Source organism: Colius striatus, chromosome 6, assembly GCF_028858725.1.
Source record: "Colius striatus isolate bColStr4 chromosome 6, bColStr4.1.hap1, whole genome shotgun sequence".
Taxonomy (NCBI): domain Eukaryota; kingdom Metazoa; phylum Chordata; class Aves; order Coliiformes; family Coliidae; genus Colius; species Colius striatus.
This window is the reverse complement of record NC_084764.1, coordinates 39,531,916-39,550,682: the sequence shown is the minus strand read 5'-3', so window position 1 is coordinate 39,550,682 and position 18,767 is coordinate 39,531,916. Positions and strand designations below refer to the sequence as shown.

Sequence of the window (18,767 nt, the reverse complement as noted above, 5' to 3'; positions counted from 1 at the left end):
GGGGGCGGGGGCAGCACGCTCGGTTGTGAGTGAGTGAGTGAGTGTGTGTGAGTGAGTGCCATGGCCGGAGCCCGCTGAGAGTGACAATAGGAGCGAGCCGGAGCGCGACCCCGACGCCCACCGGGATCTCCCCTCTCACCTGAGCCAGCCGCCGGCGGAAGAGGCCTTCCCTCCCCTCGCAGCATCGCCGCGCCGCCCGCCCGGCCTGTGCCCCCCCCCCCCCCCGCTCCCGGCCGCCCGCACCGCGCCCGCCGCTCCCCCTCGGCTCGGCCCGCAGTCGGCTCCCTTCGCGCCCCCCCTCCCCCCCACCCGGCCCGCGCCTCCTCAGGGCCCCTCCGCAGGGCTCCGCCGGGAATGTGAGTGAGGCAGCAGGCATCGCAGGCAGGGGGCCGCGCCGAGTGCATGGGACTGAGCGGAGCCCGAGCAGCCGCCCGCTCCTGAACCCGCCGCCAACGCCGCCCTGCGCTGGGGAGGCCGCCAACGCCGCCGAGGCCTACAGGCTCCTGCGCCGCCGCCGCCGCCGCGGCAGGGACCGAGCCCGGCGCGTACCACACTCGGGCCGCCGCCGCCAGGCATCGGCCGCGCTCCGACAAGCCCGGCTCACGCAGCCGCCGCCTCCCTCCCGTCTCCGGCTTCTCTACCAGGAGGGTCAAGGTAACTCCATCCTTCCGTCCCTCCGCGCCGGCCCGCGGGGAAGCGGCGGCGGTGCGGGGAGGAGGCGCGGGCGGGCCGAGGCGGAGTGGCGGGGGGGGCCGGGCCGGGCCGGGCCGGGCGGCGGTGAGGAGGCGCGGGGAGCTGCGGGGAGGACATGTTCCAGCTGCGGCGCTCCGCGGCTCCCGTCTGGAAATGACAGCCGATGGCAGCGGGCGGGAGGCGGCTAATTGCACCTCTGCTTCCCCGGGCGCGGAGCCGCTGGCTCCCTTCCCCGGTGATATCCGTCGGTATTTTCACGTCCACCCTCCTCGCCGTGCATTACGGCCCCCTCCCCCCTCGGGGACCAGCAGATGTGATGTGCGCGGCTTCGTATTTACCAAAATACTTCGGGAATAAAATAAGATCCCCTGCTGAAAGGAACAAGAAGCAGTGGCTGGGTTTGCAGCTTTCCCACTCGCACACAATACATAATCTTGGGCTTTTTCTCCCCCCCCGCCCCCCCTCCCATTGAAACAGCGTGTTTCACTGCGATAGTGCATTCAGGGGAGCGAATGTTCATTTGGAGAGATGAAAAAAAGATCAGTGTTTACTGTAAGATTGTTAGGCTGGATGTAGTCTTGTTGAATTAGAATTAGATTTTAATAATTTATAAAGCAGGTTAGGGAAACTGTTACTAAATTTACAGCAGAGAAGTGTCAGTAAAGCTTCTTGCTGACACAATGATCCTGCAGTTTAAGTGATCTACTTTGATACCTGTCCATTTTGCTTCATTTTTTTTTCCTGCCTTTTTGTAATTTAATTTTGGGAGAGCATGCAAACATTTCTGCAGCAATGGCTACACTTTAATGCTGCACGTGATGAGGAGGTGAATCTTTTCGATGGGATGATACAGGGCCAACCGATTCGGGTTTTAAGAATACTAGTTGTGCTGGTGTTTCCAGGATTTGGTTTATGTAACAGGTAACTTTGTGTTTGCGTGGTTTTTGGCGGACTGTTGAAATCTTAGAAGTGGCTTGCTAAAGTACAGGCCATTCTATTTCAGTTTATCTGACTTTTTTTATTTATTAATCTTGGCTGAGGCCTGAAAGCCCTGGTGATAGTGGCATTTCCCACCCCTCACCCCCCCCCAGATGATAAACAAGCCCAGTTTGAGGTACAGGTTCATGTTGCCGATAGTATATTATATTTAGAAAGCACAAGTTGGTAGTGGAAGGGTACCTCAGGGGAAGTCAAAAAGACAAAATAAGGTCTTTTGGTTGTGGTGATAGCAGCTGCACAGTTCAGCTTCTGGGTGCTGCACAAGCTTCCTTGAAGAAGCTATGGAGTTTATACTTCCATTTTTGATGGGTTTAGTGCACATATATGTAATTTTGCATTGAATAGTTCTTGCCTTTCAGACCTTGTTTACACAGATTTGTGTTCTAAGGCTTTTCATGCAAAAGACAAGACCAAATAACGTCTGTTTCAATGGCTTCAGTAATTTGTGAAGCTTATGAGTAACCAAGTATTTTAATGAAACGATTACTCGAAAGTGTTCTCCATATTGTGGAATCAACTTCTTTTAGCATACGAGTCACTTTGGTAATTGAAGTCAACAGACATTGAAGATGAGTAATGCTTTCCAAGGACATATTCTAAGACCCTGATCCTGCAAATGCTTATGCCAATGCTTAACTTTGCAGTGTGTGTAGCCTTACTGAAATCAACAGACCTGCTCTTCTTAATGCTCATGCTACTAATGCAGATAGTTCTGTTGATTTCAGTCGAGGTGTACATGCTGGTGAAGTTAACTGTTCACAGAGCTGCTTGAAATATGTAGGCCTGAGTTCCTCCCATCTCCTTTCCCTGAAGTATTACTCGCATATTTCAGCAAGATGTGATGGGCCTTTTCAACAGACAGGACAAGGCTGGTAAATACTCTAGCTGGATGGATTAATTCACTCTTTTAAATGTTACCTTTTGGTATTAATGGTATGGAATCAGTTACAGGAGTAAAGGCTTAAGTTTTATAGGAAGAAGCAATGCTTATTTCTTTGACCAGTTGATAGAGTTGGGAAACAAACAAACTTTTGCTTGCAGAAACCTCTTTTGGCTCTCTACCTCTCCCTGCAAACCTTGGCTGGCTCATGCCCATAGAACAGTTATGGCTACCACACTGCTCTGCTTACAGAAATGCCGGAACATGGAATAACTGTGTGTAAAGACACAAGAAAATTATCTGAGTGTTTCTCAAATGGAGAGTAAAGAAGTAATATGTAAAATTTGTCAGTGTTACTGGATCTGTGAAGCACAGCAGTACATTTTACTGTACTTGACATAAAATCTATTACATAGGTGTGGCAAACTGAATTTTTCTCCTGTCCTATTTTTTTTGTCCTGTGCATATTGGTGCCTTTAGTGCCAGTTTGCACCTCTTTGTGCACCCAGTCCTTAGCATGCACAGTCCCTTGTAGAATGAGCTGAAATTACTTGGTCCCAAAGAATACATAGTTCAAGGCTGCAATCCTTATGCCAGTTCTACAGGTGTGTGAAGTTGTATTGATGTAGTGATGTCAGCATTAGGTCTGAATTTTTCCCATTGTGGGATTTTTGGCAAATGGGAGAGACAGATAAACAAAGTGAGTGAGAACAATTTATGACACTGTTCCATTCAGTTAATTCCCTACAATTTGTACGTTGGTGGGTCAGCTCTCTGAACAGTCTGTCTGGGCGAGTTCTCAGCAGGCAGTGATGGAGAAACAAGAAGATATTAAAACAAAAATAGGTTAATCTTTACCCATTTCATCCATTTAGAGTCTGTTGGTAACCTTTGTTTTCCTTCAGTAGGGATATGTCCTCAGCACCAACTACTCCTCCATCAGTGGATAAAGTAGACGGATTTTCTCGGAAGTCCGTCAGAAAAGCCAGACAGAAGAGGTCACAAAGCTCCTCCCAGTTTAGGTCTCAGGGAAAGCCTATCGAGTTAACTCCCCTGCCTCTGCTAAAAGGTAAGGTCAAGAATGATTTTTTTTTTTAATTAATTAAAAAAAAAAAATAATAACAATAAAAGTACTCAAAGTATTCTCTTGCTAGAAATTGCAGGGAAATTGTGCCAGCAATGAGAAATGTTTCATGCCAGAAATGTATGTGTTTAAGCTCTACAAAATATTTTATCTGTGACTTGAGGGTGTGGTAACTGTTTGCAATACTTTTGAAAATGCTAATGTCAACTTGTACCATGACTTGAATTTTCGAGACACTCAGGCTCTGTGTGAGTATTTTAGTTTGTGAAACTGTGGCTGTTGACACAAATGAACAGTAATTTTGGTAAGGGTAAATTGACTTGTGAGCAGAGAGGAAACTGGTTTGTAGTATCTTTCCTTGACATGTAGGTCTGCAGCCTGGGACAGAGATGCCAAGTGCAGCCCAGGGGCACATTTTGAACACCCTACAGGAAGGAATTAGTGGGAGGATGGGACCCCCTCTCATGCCATCCGTGAATGGGTAGCTCTCAGCTCCTGGCCTCTGTTGGGTTTTGAAATCTCAAGGTCCTGTGAGCTGCAGCCTCTCAACAGGACCTGCCAATCAGGTCTTAGGCAAGACACTACTGTTTTGAGAGCCTGCGTATCCCAGCTCTGGTTGAGTTTCTGCTGGCACATTTAACCTCTAATTTGGAAAAGAAAATTATGATCCAGTATACTACTCTTGAAAGGATGCCAATGTCTCTGTAATATCTTGAATGCTTCCTCTAAATCTCAGTTGTTGCTGAATTTCAGTACAAATCCAGGGGCCAAAAGCACCTTCTCAGAACCATGTTGGTGAGGAGTGGGGAGTTCAGCACTGTTCAGTTCAACATTCTCAAATGGTTTATTTAGTTTTGTGGATTTTTTAATTCCTTGCTATGATTTTTTAATTCCTTGCTATTCTTTTCTGCTGTAAGTAATGAAAATAAGCATGATTGGTGCTGATAATTCTGGAAAACAGCAAGACTGATAGGTTGAATATTATGTTTGCTCCATTTTTGCTTTGTAGGCAAGTGTATTTCCCACCTTCCCTCCTCTACCTGTTGACAAATTTGTTAACTAGAACATTGGAATATGTAATAAATGTATAATTGCACTTTAGTTTAGGTCTTGACCACACTCCATCGTAAGAGAGAAGCTGCAAAAAACTCACTTCAAAATCTACCCCCACAAAAAAACTCACATCTTAATGTGTGTCTTTTAAAAAGGTAGGATTCTAGGATTAGTTCTAGTGGAGTTGTTATTAAAATATTTGGGGCTTCTTTCTGTGGGATACCTGTAAGAATGCACAAAAGGCCATACTACATCAAAAGAAAGGTCCATCTTGCTCCACTGCTTTGTGCCTGGCAGTGACTGACTTGGAAGCGCAGAGGAGAGTGGGAGGCCTGGAGTGATGCTGTAGCAGGATGATCCCCTCCTTCAGCCTTTCTCAGTTTAGTTTCTGTTGGTAACAATGTATTTGACTTTGTAGTCTGTAGTGAGTATTATTTTATGAATTCTTTGTGTCATCTTGTGGCAGGATGATAAAGAAGGAAATGTTCCTTTATAATAATTTGAAAGCTCGTTTTTGATACATGGGTCATTTTCTTTGCAAAGGCTGGTTGCTACACTTGAGAAGGTGACTGGAGTTTATCCTTTGGCTTAAATGGATAGATTACTGGAAAACATTGAGATTTGTATTTGGATAAATGAAGAAAATGGCGTTACAATTATTTCCTTCTATTGTGTGGTCCCATTCAGGGAATAAAGTAAGCATGTGCACAGGCGTAAGGGAACCGTTGCCTTTGTCTGAAGACCTTGTCTTGGGGAAAACACAGGCATATGCAGGTGATTAACTTGACTGCTGTAGCTAGTGTGTGGATTGAGATATAAAACTATAATAAGATAAAACAAACAGATGGGGAGCAGAGAGTGTTGGTGGGACTTTTATGATTAGTGTCATAATGAGTTACAATGGTCCAACTTCAAATTAAGAATCTGATCCTGTGAGTTAGTTTTCCCCCTTTGACTTAATGCAGAACCCTAGAGACACAGGGGAATCTGCCTGTGCAGGCTTTGGGCCTAACAATCTGTCTGAAGCAGCAGTGCCTGCTGAAGGGACACTGGCAGTTAAAAATCATGCCACTATTGGAAAATATTCTTGACCTACATTAATATTTGTAACATTCAGGATGATTAAGCCTGAAAGAACTGAGGAAACAATTTTCTCCTGCATCTTTCATACTTTTCTTGGCCAATTGCCTGAAAGACCTGAATTTATAAACTCGTAGGCTTAAGCTTATCATCAAATAAGTGACTAGCCCTGTTGCTTCAGTCCAATGATCACATAATTTCCAATTTTTTCCTTATTGTTTGGGCCTCTCAAACCAAAACTGAGAAGAGATTTCAGCAAAACAGCTCTTTAAAGTGTCAGAAAAATGAAATCAGTTTGGAGATCTACAGTTTATTTAAACTTCCTGTTTTGGGTAAGTTTCGAGTTTAATTAAACCTCTTCAGAAATATCTCCGTACAGGAAATTTTTAGAGGGCAGACCTTGAATTCAACCTTAGATGTAGTTCATATTCGTGATGGAGGGGCTTTGCTGATAAAAGCATCTATGCTGTGCTCCTTTTTTTTCTTGTTTTGTTTTAATAACTGTATTGACATTTGCAGGCTGCTTGCTCTCAAACAATGCTTTTATGGACTTGAGTCTCTTCTTTGATTACAAGAACCATGTGTGCAGAACACTAGATAAATGCTTAGTCCGTTCTTTGCAAGTTTTTCTACTCTGCCTGTCACCATAATGATTTGAGCACCTTCCAGTAGTGTATTAAGTGACGTGACTACACATCTGTCACATCTTATCTGCTCTCATTCCTTTCCCTAGGGGCAGAGTCAGATATAGTGAAATGGCTTGTTTTGGTAGTGTTTTAATGCAGTCTGTTGCCTTCTGTGAACATACATGCCTGTATTGCAAAAACAGATAGATACGTCAGCGTTGTTGTTTGTTTGGTAATAAAAATGTTTTGTGAAAGAAGAATAGAATGGTCTGTTTTGGTGCTGTGTACAAGTCTGAAGGCTAACCTGCTATTTAGGAAATATGAGAACTGGAATTTTCAGTATTGCTTATTCCAGGATGAAAAAAAAAAAGTACAGAGAAATTAAGTTGTTACAGTTGGGGTTTTCTGTTGTGTCATAGGTGGGTGTTTTGTTTTGGTTGGTTTTATTTTTAATTAACAGAAATGTATATGTTGGGGTTTTTTATTTTTGTAAGAAAACATTTAATGTCTTTAGAAAATAAGATGTACTTTCTAAGGCCCTGTTGGGCTTAGTTTAGGCTTTTGAAAGCCAGACATCAAAAAGCTACTCTGTTTGCCTCCAGTGAAAAATATTCTGAAAATGGAATTATGTTTTTATTTATTGTGTGTTGTGACTAAACCTAATGTGGAATTCCCTTTTTAAATATGACTAATGTCCAGTATAGCACTTTAAAACCAGCCTTTTCTCCTTTGTTTCAAGTACAGAGGAATGGGATGAGAAGTGCATATGGGAGCTGTCATACAGCTGCCCTTCATTTTCAATATGTGTACTCTTACCCGTGCTTCAGTCTCACATGTATTTTATGTTTACACGCTCTTGATTGGTGTATCTTGTAGTGCATTATGAATTTGGATTTTTGCTTTACTTTTAAAGAGGCTGTTACTATCATGAAGGCTGGTGGGTCCCCTACATATATCTGGTTTGTGACAGAGGAGTCCAGGTGAGGGGCCCTTTTCTGGGGATGAGTACTTCCATCTCTGCACCTTGGACAAACCCAGCCCAAGTTTCTTAACTGAGTTTCTGGTGTGCCTCAAATCACACTTGTTTTGTGGAGGAAGATAGTATTGTGTGTTCATTGGCTAAGTCTATTGGAGAATTATTTTACTTTCATTTTGTATAGATGCCCTATTTACTTAGGAGTCTCTAGAGGTAGATTGGTAGGAGTGCAATGTTAGAAAGCAATTGGTTGGAAGCAACACTATTGTAGAACTGGACATGTGAAAACAGAGCAATTTCAGTATTACCTGTAAAAGGGGAACGGGGACATCATTTGTCTTTCTGCTCGTATCTGTAATGATAGGGAGTGTCCAGAGGATAAAGTCATACATATAGATGACTAAAAAGATCATATGTCCTGTGAACACATTTACCGTCTCGAGAAACTGGACAGAAAACTTGCATGTAATTCACAGAATTCTTCCCACTCCCCTCGCCCTCATTCAAAATACATGTTAGGTTAAGCTAACCACTCAAAAGGAAGAGTGTTCAATTTTATATCAGTGTATTCCCCTTTTGTAATTTTGGGGTGGGCTTATTTTTTCCTATCATCCTCCCACATTTTCCAATGATGTAATATAATTAGTGTCATTTGCTTTCAGGTTTTCTAAGACCGTTGTATGTTTGTATTGAAAACAGCTCCAAGTAGGGTTTTTATTTTTAGACAGTTTTTCTTCCTTAAAATACACACTTGGAACAGAACTTCCCGGTCAACAATACCCATTGCTTTGCTACCTTGATATTAAGAAATTTATTGAGCTTCTAATACATTTATCAGATAGTTTCCATGGTGTTAAAGAATTGTAGTGACAACAAAAGAGCATGGCATAGTAAAAAAGGGGGGGAAAAATCTCTTTCAACTTGCTGTTTGCTTTTGATCATGATTTCCCTGTGGGTGAGATTTTATTATAAGCTTTTCATAGGAATCCCATCTATAAGTCAACTGCTGAAGTTCCTAAATACTGTAAAATCCTTCTGACTCCAAAAGACACAGTGAGACTCCAAAAGACATAGTGAGTACTGTAAGATATCTGCACCTGAAAAAGAAGGTGCCTACTTTTGATTTCTTAAAGAAGATTCTTGTAGAATCATAGAATGGTTTGAGTTGGAAAGGACCTTAAAGATCATCCAGTTTCATGGACTGGGACACCTTCTACTAGACCAGACTGCTCGAAGCCCCATCCAACCTAGCCTGCAACACTTCTCGTGGTTGATAGGGCTGGGACAAAGGTTGGACTTGATGATCTTAAAAGTATCTTTCAGCTGAAACGATTCTGATTCTGCTTCCAGGGATGGGGTAGCCACAGCCAGGGCCTTACCACCCTCATGTGGAAGAACTTATTCACACCTAATCTAAATGTCCCTTCTTTCAGTTTGATTCCATTTGATTCCCTTGTGCTGTTGCTCCATGCCCTTGTAAGAATTTCCCCTCCAGCTTTCTTTTTGGCCCTTTTATGGACTGGAAGGCTGTTATAAAGTCTCCCTGGAGTTATTCTTCTCCAGGCTGAACAACCCCAACTCTTTCAGCCTGTCTCTGTAGGAGAGGTGCTCCAGACCTCTGATCATCTCTGTGGCCCTGCTCTGGACTTGCTCCAACAGGCCTATGTCCTCCTTATCTGGGGGCCCCCAGAGCTGAGTTCAGCAATGCAGGTGGGGTCTCCTGAGAGCAAAGTAGAGGGAGAGAATCACCTCCTTCACAAAAGGAAGGTGAAAGGTCATTAAAAAGTCTGGCTTTTTCAGACTCTTCAGAACCCTACATATGGGAAATAGTTACATTTTTAGTTTTAGAAGAAGGAAGATATAGGTTCTGTTTTCTGTGGACTTTCCCGAGGGTTGGCTGCTTGTCTTTACCCTGCCCTGCAATTGTGACATTTGGAATGACTTACAGATATCAATAAACTACTAATAATATACCTAAGCAAAATACTTTCTGATAGTTAATGAACAGGAATTTAGGATCATAGTGGTTTTCAAAATAAAAATGTGTTTTGTTTCTGTAATTGGAAAGAGATCCCAAGTTTCCTGCCTAATTAATTGTGTGGAATAAACATGAGAATTTGGTTTGTGCTGTACGTAATCAATGGAGAATCAAACCTCAATCTGGGAACTGCTTTTAGGAATTTTGTACCCTTTCTGATTGAAATAAATCTGGAAGTCATGTTCCAACTCTGTGTGAGATTTGGGAGTAGGGCCACAATCCCAAAAGGGAAAAGGACTTATTCTATTTAATGTTCATTTTTTCGGAAGATGTATTTGGTTCTTGTCAAACGTGATGAATTTCTTCACTTTGTTTTGCTCTTGTTAGTTGTTTTTTGAAGATATACATCATTTCCTTTTGAAGTTTTTTAACATATGGTGGTTATAGAATAAATTTTTCCAATAATCTTAAAAGTGTCTGGTTGTTTCTAAAAGGTATTTGTTTGATGGTGTTTAGGAAGGGACCTATACTTAATTACTGTCTTTTTTGATTTAATTTCCCCACGTCTCGTTGTCTCTCACATTTGGAATGTACTTCTGTCGACCTACATTTTTAGAGAATGAGCACATGGAGAAATGCTGACTTGAAGTTAAGATGGTAGTAAAAGAATACCTCCTTATCTTAACAGTGTATTAGTGAAACTTCAGCTGGTGAGACATTCTGTCAGCTTAGCTCTGATCTTCTGATGTTTCTGTTATCGTTATTCATTTCTCAGTCTCTTTAGGGCTGGTGATTTTCCTATGGCTGTGGTGGTGGATTTTTGCCTGTTGGGTTTGTTTTATTTTGGTTTACTTTTTAATCTGAAGCCTTCGGTATAATTGTTTTACTTCCGAAATTTCCCAGACTACCTTCTGGAAATGTTAAATGAAAATCATTCCCAACTCTTTTTTCCTTTCTTTTTTTTTTTTTCTGTGGCATGTAATCACTGTGCAATATGTATTTCTGTTCTCTTCACAAGATTGAGTCTAAACTCTTGATAATTTTTCTGCAGGAATGTCCGTAGTTATACCATCATCAGAAACTCTTGTTTTCAATGTGTATTTGTACAACAGGTTTCTCAGAATTATTTATTTCTCTAATAATACTATAATTTTGTTTCCTGTGTCCGAGTGTAACACTGTGGGTCTGTGATAGAACCTCCTGGTTCTGTAATAAGTACCTTCTTTATATTCCTTTCTCAAAGTACCTCTGACAAATATAAGTTATGGTTTAGCCATGCAATTATTTCTGTATAGTATATGTGATTTTTGAAGTATAGTGCTGCCTTTATATGTACAATAAGGAGTTTTACTGTTGTGAAAGGTATCTTTTTCCATATCTCTGGATTTATTTGTGTATTTATAAAATCCATGTTTATGTATATTAAATGTGCATAACAGATATTTGTGTGTATGTTACATATTTACATAATGTCCCATATAAAGTTTAGGTTTTGAACTTATTTAGTTTTCTATTCTGTTTTAAAAGTTCATGAGCCACAATACGATAGTGCTTCTTTTCATAGGTAAAGCTTTGTAGTAGGGAAGCAGTCCCTTCATGTTCATCTGTTGTAAGCTACAGCCTCCCTGAGAAAAGAGCCCTTTCATTTATGCTTTCTGGGGAGTGGGAGGAGGACAGAAAACTATTTTTAGATTCAGGGTAACTTCCTTTCACCTAGAGTTTCTTCATTCAAGTTACTACTGTTTCTTTGGCTCAATCAGGGGAAAAACCTTACAAGTAACAGATGAGAGGACTTACCGAGCCTGCCTTTTGGTAGGGTAGGGCATTTATGGGTTATTTATGGCAGCCTGTAATCCTGGTAACTGTCTTTTTCACAAATATCAGCAAATGGGCACACAGTATGTGGATATGACAGGGCATATCTTAGGTTGAAACCTCCCAGGCTGTGTCAGTCTTCATGGCAAGTGCAGTTATGTGAGGGTTTTTTTCTATTGACAGAGCTTCTTCAAGAAGTTCCCAAGCACACACCACAGTGCACTGCCTCTCATCTGTGCTGAGACAAATGTCTGAGGGGTGACAGTGTAAGCCAGATTGTTGAAAAGGTTTTGCCTCCTGATTTTTGTGATGTACTTGATCCTGTGTCCTCTCGCAGTTAATTCAGCAGAACTGAAACTTGCTCCAGTTACACTCTGAGGAACTTTATGAAGTGTTTTCAAGAGATAAGGCAATGGTCCAAAGAACCGGTGTAAAAAACTTTTATACCCTTAGTTGTTGCACTCTTTTGAAAGTGTTGTCTCCTTTGAACGAAGTCTTGGAAGTCAAGCTACAGGGGAATCTGTTTTGATCAGGAGCAATAATGAGCAATGGAGGGGTTTTCACTGGTAGATATTTATAATTGATAGTGCCATGTGTGTAATTTTGAAAATGTAGGTATTCTTGGATTTGTTGTTTTTTTCAGTCTCACATAGAAAGTTTATTTTTCAAGTCACAGTATTTTCTATATTAACTGTTATATTAAGCTGCACTGCTTGAAAACAAACTATGTAATTATTTAAAAACAATTATTTTAAAACACTTTATCATGTAATGATGTTTTTATTAATGCAATTTTCCTGTAAAATTAATAATTTTGCATTTATGCACTTTATTAATTGTTACCACTGTTTTTTCCTTTCTTATCTGTATGACAGGTTCTTAACTGTGGTATTTTCCTTGCATATAAAGTGCATGGTCCTTCCCCTAGCATTTGCAAGAGTCTGAAGTAGTGAAGAAACGTGATGTAACAGAGTTCACGTACCTGGTGGAATGGGTGGAAAGCCAGAAAGTGAATGGGATTCTTTCTGGGTAGCTTACTAAAAGAAAAAATAGAATAGCAGATCACTGTAACATCTGTTGAGCATCCTTGGACATACTGCTAGCTCTTCTGTTACAGTAACTTCTTGTAATCTCTAATCTGAAGAGCTTATTCTAATAACTTAATGTTGGACTGACCAAGTTATGAGAGGTCAAGGCAAGCAGTTTGTTATTCCGGTTATAAAAGTTTGTGCATAATTAGGATTGGTTTTCCTTCTTTTTTTTTTAAGGTTGTTATGAATGTAAAAAGATGTATCTACTGCAAAACATCAGTCACAGACTTAGCCTTCCTTACTTTATGGGTATTTTGCAGGACCTAAAGTGAATCATCAGTGGTGTTGCAGGGATGATGATTAAATGCAGATAACTCTGTATACCTACTGGTAAAAGTATTAATTTTAGGACTTGACTCCCTAATTGGAGGTAATGGTTGACGTACTCAGATACAGTAATTTTTATTCAGAAGAGTCAGCTCTCGTCAAGAAGAGTAAGAGTGGCTGTATGTTGTCTGGAGAAGTACTTTCAGATTTTTATCAAAACAATGAAAGAAGTGTAGCACGCATAGTTATCCATTTCATTGTTATTGATCTGCTTTTCATTGTGAGTAGTGGCTAGGTATAAATGTAGCTTGTGTGATGGGAGAGAAGCATTTCTTCAGGTGTTCTTTTCTCATAAGGTTAAGAAGATCTGTCATTAAAATTGTTCATTTTGATGCGCTTTGAGGAGTATCAGAAAAGATGTTCGGTGTCATAAGAAGAAATGGTGGTTCGTGTTGGATGAGCTCTGTGGTTTTCTGTGGGACTCCTGGTAGATTTTTTAGGAAGTTTTAGGAATACATTGTGTGAAATCCTGGGATTTCTTTGCCTCTTTGCAGTGTCATGAGTTTCATTTAATATTTCATGGCTTCTTTTTGTGTGTGCTTGTACCAAATTTGGATTTTCAAATTTTAAAACACAAGTGGCAGTAAATTTTGTTGCTTTCAAAGTTTGATATATGTTATCATATGGATTATGTTGTAAAGGTAGACTACTGCAAGTTAGGTTTCTCATATTATAAATTGATATTGGGCATAGTCAGAAATTGAGGAAAAAAATGATTCCAGATTTTTGAGGAATTAAATATTCTTATTCTTCTTTGATGTTACCTGGTAGGATGTCATGTGAATGCATAAACTTCCATTGGTTTTCTTTATAAGTTTAGCTCACATGTTCTCTACTTTCATGCTCCTGCAGCAGGGCATAGATACTATGTGCAGTCTTTTTATAAATAACAAAGTCTATCTAGCAAGTGTTTTCTGACTTCACTGTTTATAGAGAACATCTTTTCCCATCTATGTGGAAACCGAGGTGCAAAAGATGATGCTTACAGCTCAGACAGTACTTGACTCACTAGAACACAACTTACTTGTTGAACGTTGTCAGTGTTCCCCAGAAAGGGAAAATAGGACAGTTTGTTATCTTTGGTGTTTTCAAATAGCATTTTTGGGATATCATTTTGAAGAAGTTGAGGTGGTACTGTATTACAAGTCATCTTGGTTCTCCTTCAACTTTCCCTTTATTCCACCAGGGCCAAACTTCTCCTTTCTTCTCTGCTTGATCTTTATCGCTGCCTTTCTCACTCTCACTTTCTTCTTCCTACAACCTCTGATGGATACAATTCACATGTTTTTCCACAAGAGGGTGATAAAACTCGCTCATACATGTAAAAAACAAACATTCCAGGTGGAGTGGATTGCAGAGGTTATTGGAAATTTCAATAGGATAAAATTAGCTATATTTAAAAGATCTTTTTGTCCTCTTAAGCTCTATCAGTGTGTTGCAGTGGTTGTTTGTCTGCACTTCTGGAGACATGACTAGACCCGTCAGGATGGAGATCCACCCTGTCAGGAACATGCCAGCTCCATCCTGTCTCTGCTGTAGTAATCAGACCTTACTGCAAGACAGTCTTCCCTTTCTGTTGTTCATGCAATAATTTTCCTTGTCCTTTATTCTCCACTCACTGTCTTGGTTTTTATTAATTTGTTTTCTGTTTTCCCTCTCCTCCTGTCTATTAGAAGAAGAGGAACCTCGTTCCACACTCTAAGAAACTGCAGTGATTGAAATTTCTACTCTTCTTTAAAAAGTGCAAACAGGCTAAAAAGGCAAGAGAGAGAAAATAGCCACCGCTGTTGTTTGCCTTTAATAGACGATCTTGGTAGAAATTTGAATCTGCTTTTGGGAAAACCTAGACGTTGGCAGGTATTTTACTCAAGACTAAAAGCTATTCTAGTTTATCTTTTTAGGATTAGAAATAATGGTGGTGAGAAGTAGTATTAGTCCTTCTGAGGAGCTCCAGAATTGTCCATCTTAAGTGACGGAGCTTTTGGTTTAAGTTCTGGCACCTGGCTTTGGCTCTTGGAAAAGCTGATGCAATTGTCTCAGGGTATGCTGGACGTCAAAGGTACAGCCACAGACCTATGAGGTTATGTGGGGATAGGTTGGGATGCAAGGCCTTTTAGATGCACTTTGAGGAAGAGACAGCATGTAAAGGTGGTTGTTAGGCTCTTATTTTGGATACTGTTGTAGACTCAAAAAAAGTGGCTGTTGCTGTAAACTCTTTAGAACACCATCTGAGCTGCCACATTAAATCTTGTTAGCCACAAGTAAAAGGAACTGCAAGGAGTCTCCTAATATTAGAGAAAGGAGTAAATGGGATCTTACATTGTGGTTTGGACATAAAGTAGGCAGTGAAAAGGCTCCTGGAAAAATTCTAGACACTTCATGATTCTATGATTTTATGATTCATTGCGATGAGTCAAAGGAGACTTAGCAAGGAAGGAGAAAGGAACAAAATGCTTGAGGTTATGTTTACCCCATCCTCCCATTAACTGTGAAATTTAAGGTCACAGAGCGAGATTTCTCACTCTTCCTTAATTTCAGAAAGAACAAATGCCCCAAATGATTAAAAAGGATGCAGTCTTTTAAGGAAAAGATTACCACAGTCAATGATCTTATCAGAATATGTCACTGTTCGCTTTCCTTCTTGTAGTAGGACATTTCAAAGATGGGAGAAATGTGTTGAATTTCCTAGGACAAGTCTGTTCCTCTTCCTATTCTTTCAGTGTCCTCTTGTCTCTAAAATGCCACATCCGTAATGTGCATGGTCACAGCTCAACAAGCAGCATTTTGAGCACCTTGCTTCATGGGCAAGAAGATTTAAAGTTTGGTTCAGGAATCTCTAAATCTCAGCTAGGATAGGTTCCCCCAGGTAATGTACTAGAGGGGTACATCCCCACCCCAAAGCAGCCCTTCTACAAAAGAAAAAATAACCCCCCAAAAACCCAGTCATTCTTAGAATTTCTGTATATGCTTCTAAACTCTTTCTGAGAGAGTGTGAGGGAATTGGAGAGATTCTGATTTATATCAGCAATGTAAAAGGGAATTTCTGAAGTCTTCTGGATATTCTAAGGGAAGAATGCTATAATAGCTAGAAGCAGAAGTGGGTAGAAGCAGGTTTTGAAGTATCTCTAAGCAAGTTTCTTTTATTTCCTCCTTGGAAGACACAGTCATTGGTGTTACAGAAACTTTTTTAATCAAGCATTTTGCAGAGGGGAGGACTGACATGCCCTTCAGACGAGATTCTGAGGTGACCTGGTTTGACACGAGTGCATCATTGGTCTCCCCTTGTTTTGATCTTAGTGTCAACAGGCGTTGCACTACAGCAAAAAATTAATTTGAGAGCCAACATCTTCAAAGTTATTTCACTTGTCATGAAATGTGCCAAAACTTCGTGTTCAATAAAAAGCAAATGGTTTGGAAATGAACATATTTTCTTGTTTATGTTTTTGGATACTTCAAATAGAACACATAATATACAATAATAAAGCTCAGACTGTATTTCATTGCAATTGATCTTTTTAGATAAAGTATTCAGTACTTGGTAATACTTTTGTCCATGTAGTTTTTAATGTCTCAAAGCAACAGAACCTCTCTGATGTCCAGAGCTGCAGCAAAGATAGTTGACTAGACAGCCTGCCCATGTGTGCTTTGTTTTGGGAGAGGAGTCAAAGGGGTGAAAGAGGAGAAATTCAGCCTTCCCCCCTCATTCCTAGATTCAGTGGTAGATAGTGCCTTCTCCCCTTTTGAGCTCATGCCATGGATGTGGTTAATGCAGTTTTTCTGCATTGTTGTTTCCCAGGTTTCTTGTCCATATTGAAGATCTATATTTGGGATTATTTCTCCCAGCTGTATTAGTTGGTGTTTTTCCAAACAATTTCACTTTATTTTCTGGCCGTGTAAGGAATTTACTTAGGTTCCTTTGTATTATTTCTGACACTGCTATTCCAAGTTCCCTATGTAATATCCTTTAGAAGATGTTATCTATATGCTATTTTAATCATATAGATCATTAAGGAAGTTATTAATATCTGGACTAAATTGATTCTTAAGTCTCACTGGCGTTTCTTTCCAGTTGTATAGTTTGATATTATTATCCTTTTATTTTCTAGACTTTTTATCAGTCTTGTGTTTCTCAGCCTCTTCTATCCAAAGAAAAAAGGAATCTGTTTTAAACATAGGACTTTGAGGAAAACAGAAGTTTCAGTCATGCTGAAGTAAACTCTGTAAATTCAATCACAATTGAAATTGAAACTGTGTTACAATCATTGCATACATATCTCCACATTGATTTCCAAATGCTGTCTTTGTACTTTAATTTGTACAGTAGTAGTTCTTAAATGATAAATTATTAAGTAAATATTTTCCTACTGGAATGTGCCTTCTATTTTTGTCTATCATCTTGAGAACAGAATGTGATTCCTTTCTGTAGGGTCAGCTATTTGAAATACTTGTCTGTGTTTGTTCTAACTGCATAATCTATAATCCTCAGTATGTCTTTAATCCACTTTATCTCCTACAGAACGACATCTTTGGAATAGGGAAGAATATAGTGTGATAGGATCTAAGGGTATAACATTTGTGAAGATTAAATCAATTTCTGAGGTCAATATTGATAGATGTTGGCAAATAACAGATATAAAAAAGGACTATTTAAGGAAATTAAATACTACTCATACTTTTGTTCCTATGGCATGAACAATGAATAAATAACAAAGAGTGGTAGAATGGTTTGGATTGGAAGAGACATTAAAGATTATCTAGTTCCAACTCTTCTGCCATGGGCAGGGACACCTTCCACAAAGAAGTTTTACTGCATTTCCTAGGTGGAAATAAAATAAAATTAAACTAAAGGTGGAATTTACCATCTAGCTCATCTTAAACATCTCCTGCAGTGTTAAGGAAGGGGAATGGATTTACTTTCTTTTGATTCTTTATGATTACTATGTGAAGCAAAACTGAACTTAAAACATTGACTTTATATGCATGGCTAAGGTAGAAACCAGAGTGCATGTTTCTTAGCACTGACCACTTGACATTGAGTGCATGGCATTAATCTGAAACAAATTGACCTGTGGGTTGAAGGAGCAGGATGTTTTTGTATGCACAGGTGTTTGGAAGTCAGTTCTTGGAAGAACGAGTGTGTCCTGGTATTGATGGGTAGGGTTTTTTCCCAATTTAGTGTGCTGGTTTTGTGAAGGTTTTTAAGGATTACACAAAAAGTCTATAACTTAAATATATTAATATTTAACAATGGGGAAAATGTATCCCTTTAACAAAATTATTGGCACTGTTTGGGGCTGTCTGCTTTGATGGACTTGATAAGCTATGCATTTTTCAAGGAGAAGAACGGGGAAGACCAGTCATCAACAATCATTTCAGTTGGAAAAGACTTTTAAAATCATCAAGTCTAACTACTGACCTCACATTGCCAAGCCCATCACTAAATCATGTCCCTCAGCATCTCAGCTATGCATCTTTTGACTGTCTCCAGGGATGGGGACTCCACTACCTCACTGGGCAGCCCGTGCTAGTGCTTAACAGCCCTCTTGGTGAAAAAGTTCTTCCTAAATCAGTCATCAAAAGTTCAGAAGCTTTTTTTAGTATTTGAACTCTAAACAAACTTTATTTAAAACCAATAATTTTCTGTGTGAATTTCTGGTATTTTATTAGGTGAGTGTTGAAGTGTTAGATGCAAATACAGCTGATTTTTTTTTTTTCCTCAGTTGTATGTTTTGGTAACTGACAGCAATTGATGGTTAAATGAAGCAAGTGTGTCAAAGGTCAGGTTTCTGTGTTTGTCTAACACTAAAGTATTAGGTTTATAAAGTATTTGTCAAGAGATGATGGATTTCTCATTTCACTTACTGACAAATAATCTGATCTTGCAAGGTCTTTGAGGAGTAGAGATAGTGATCATATTAAATGGCAAAGTTGCACAGCGCCTTTTTTTGTTAATGAAGCCACACTAAGTAACAGACCTGGCTTCAAATACCAACAGGACTCGTGTTTTTATTTTTTTAAGGTAGGGTTGTTAGACAAAAATATTCCTGGGTTTGTATTTTGGAAGAAGGTAAAGATCAACAATGCTGAGTAAATCTGGTACATTTCTCCTAATGTTTGTTGTTCTTACAAATAGCTAGGAACATGCATAACACTAAACAGAAGGAA

General features: G+C 39.9%; 1 protein-coding gene across 4 annotated transcripts in view; it reads left to right on the top strand.

Moving 5' to 3' along the window:
• Positions 1-8: 8 nt before the first annotated feature.
• Positions 9-18,767, top strand: part of PPP2R5E (protein phosphatase 2 regulatory subunit B'epsilon) — a 74,930-nt gene continuing 56,171 nt past the window's right edge. For 3 of the 4 annotated variants that reach the window (XM_061998806.1, XM_061998805.1, XM_061998803.1), the window contains exons 1-2: positions 9-654; positions 3,478-3,641. In XM_061998806.1, coding sequence (XP_061854790.1) covers positions 3,485-3,641 — 157 coding nt within the window. In that variant the 5' untranslated portion in view covers positions 9-654; positions 3,478-3,484. The remainder of the gene's footprint in view (positions 655-3,477; positions 3,642-18,767) is intronic. The other variant, XM_061998804.1, reaches the window with a different exon arrangement.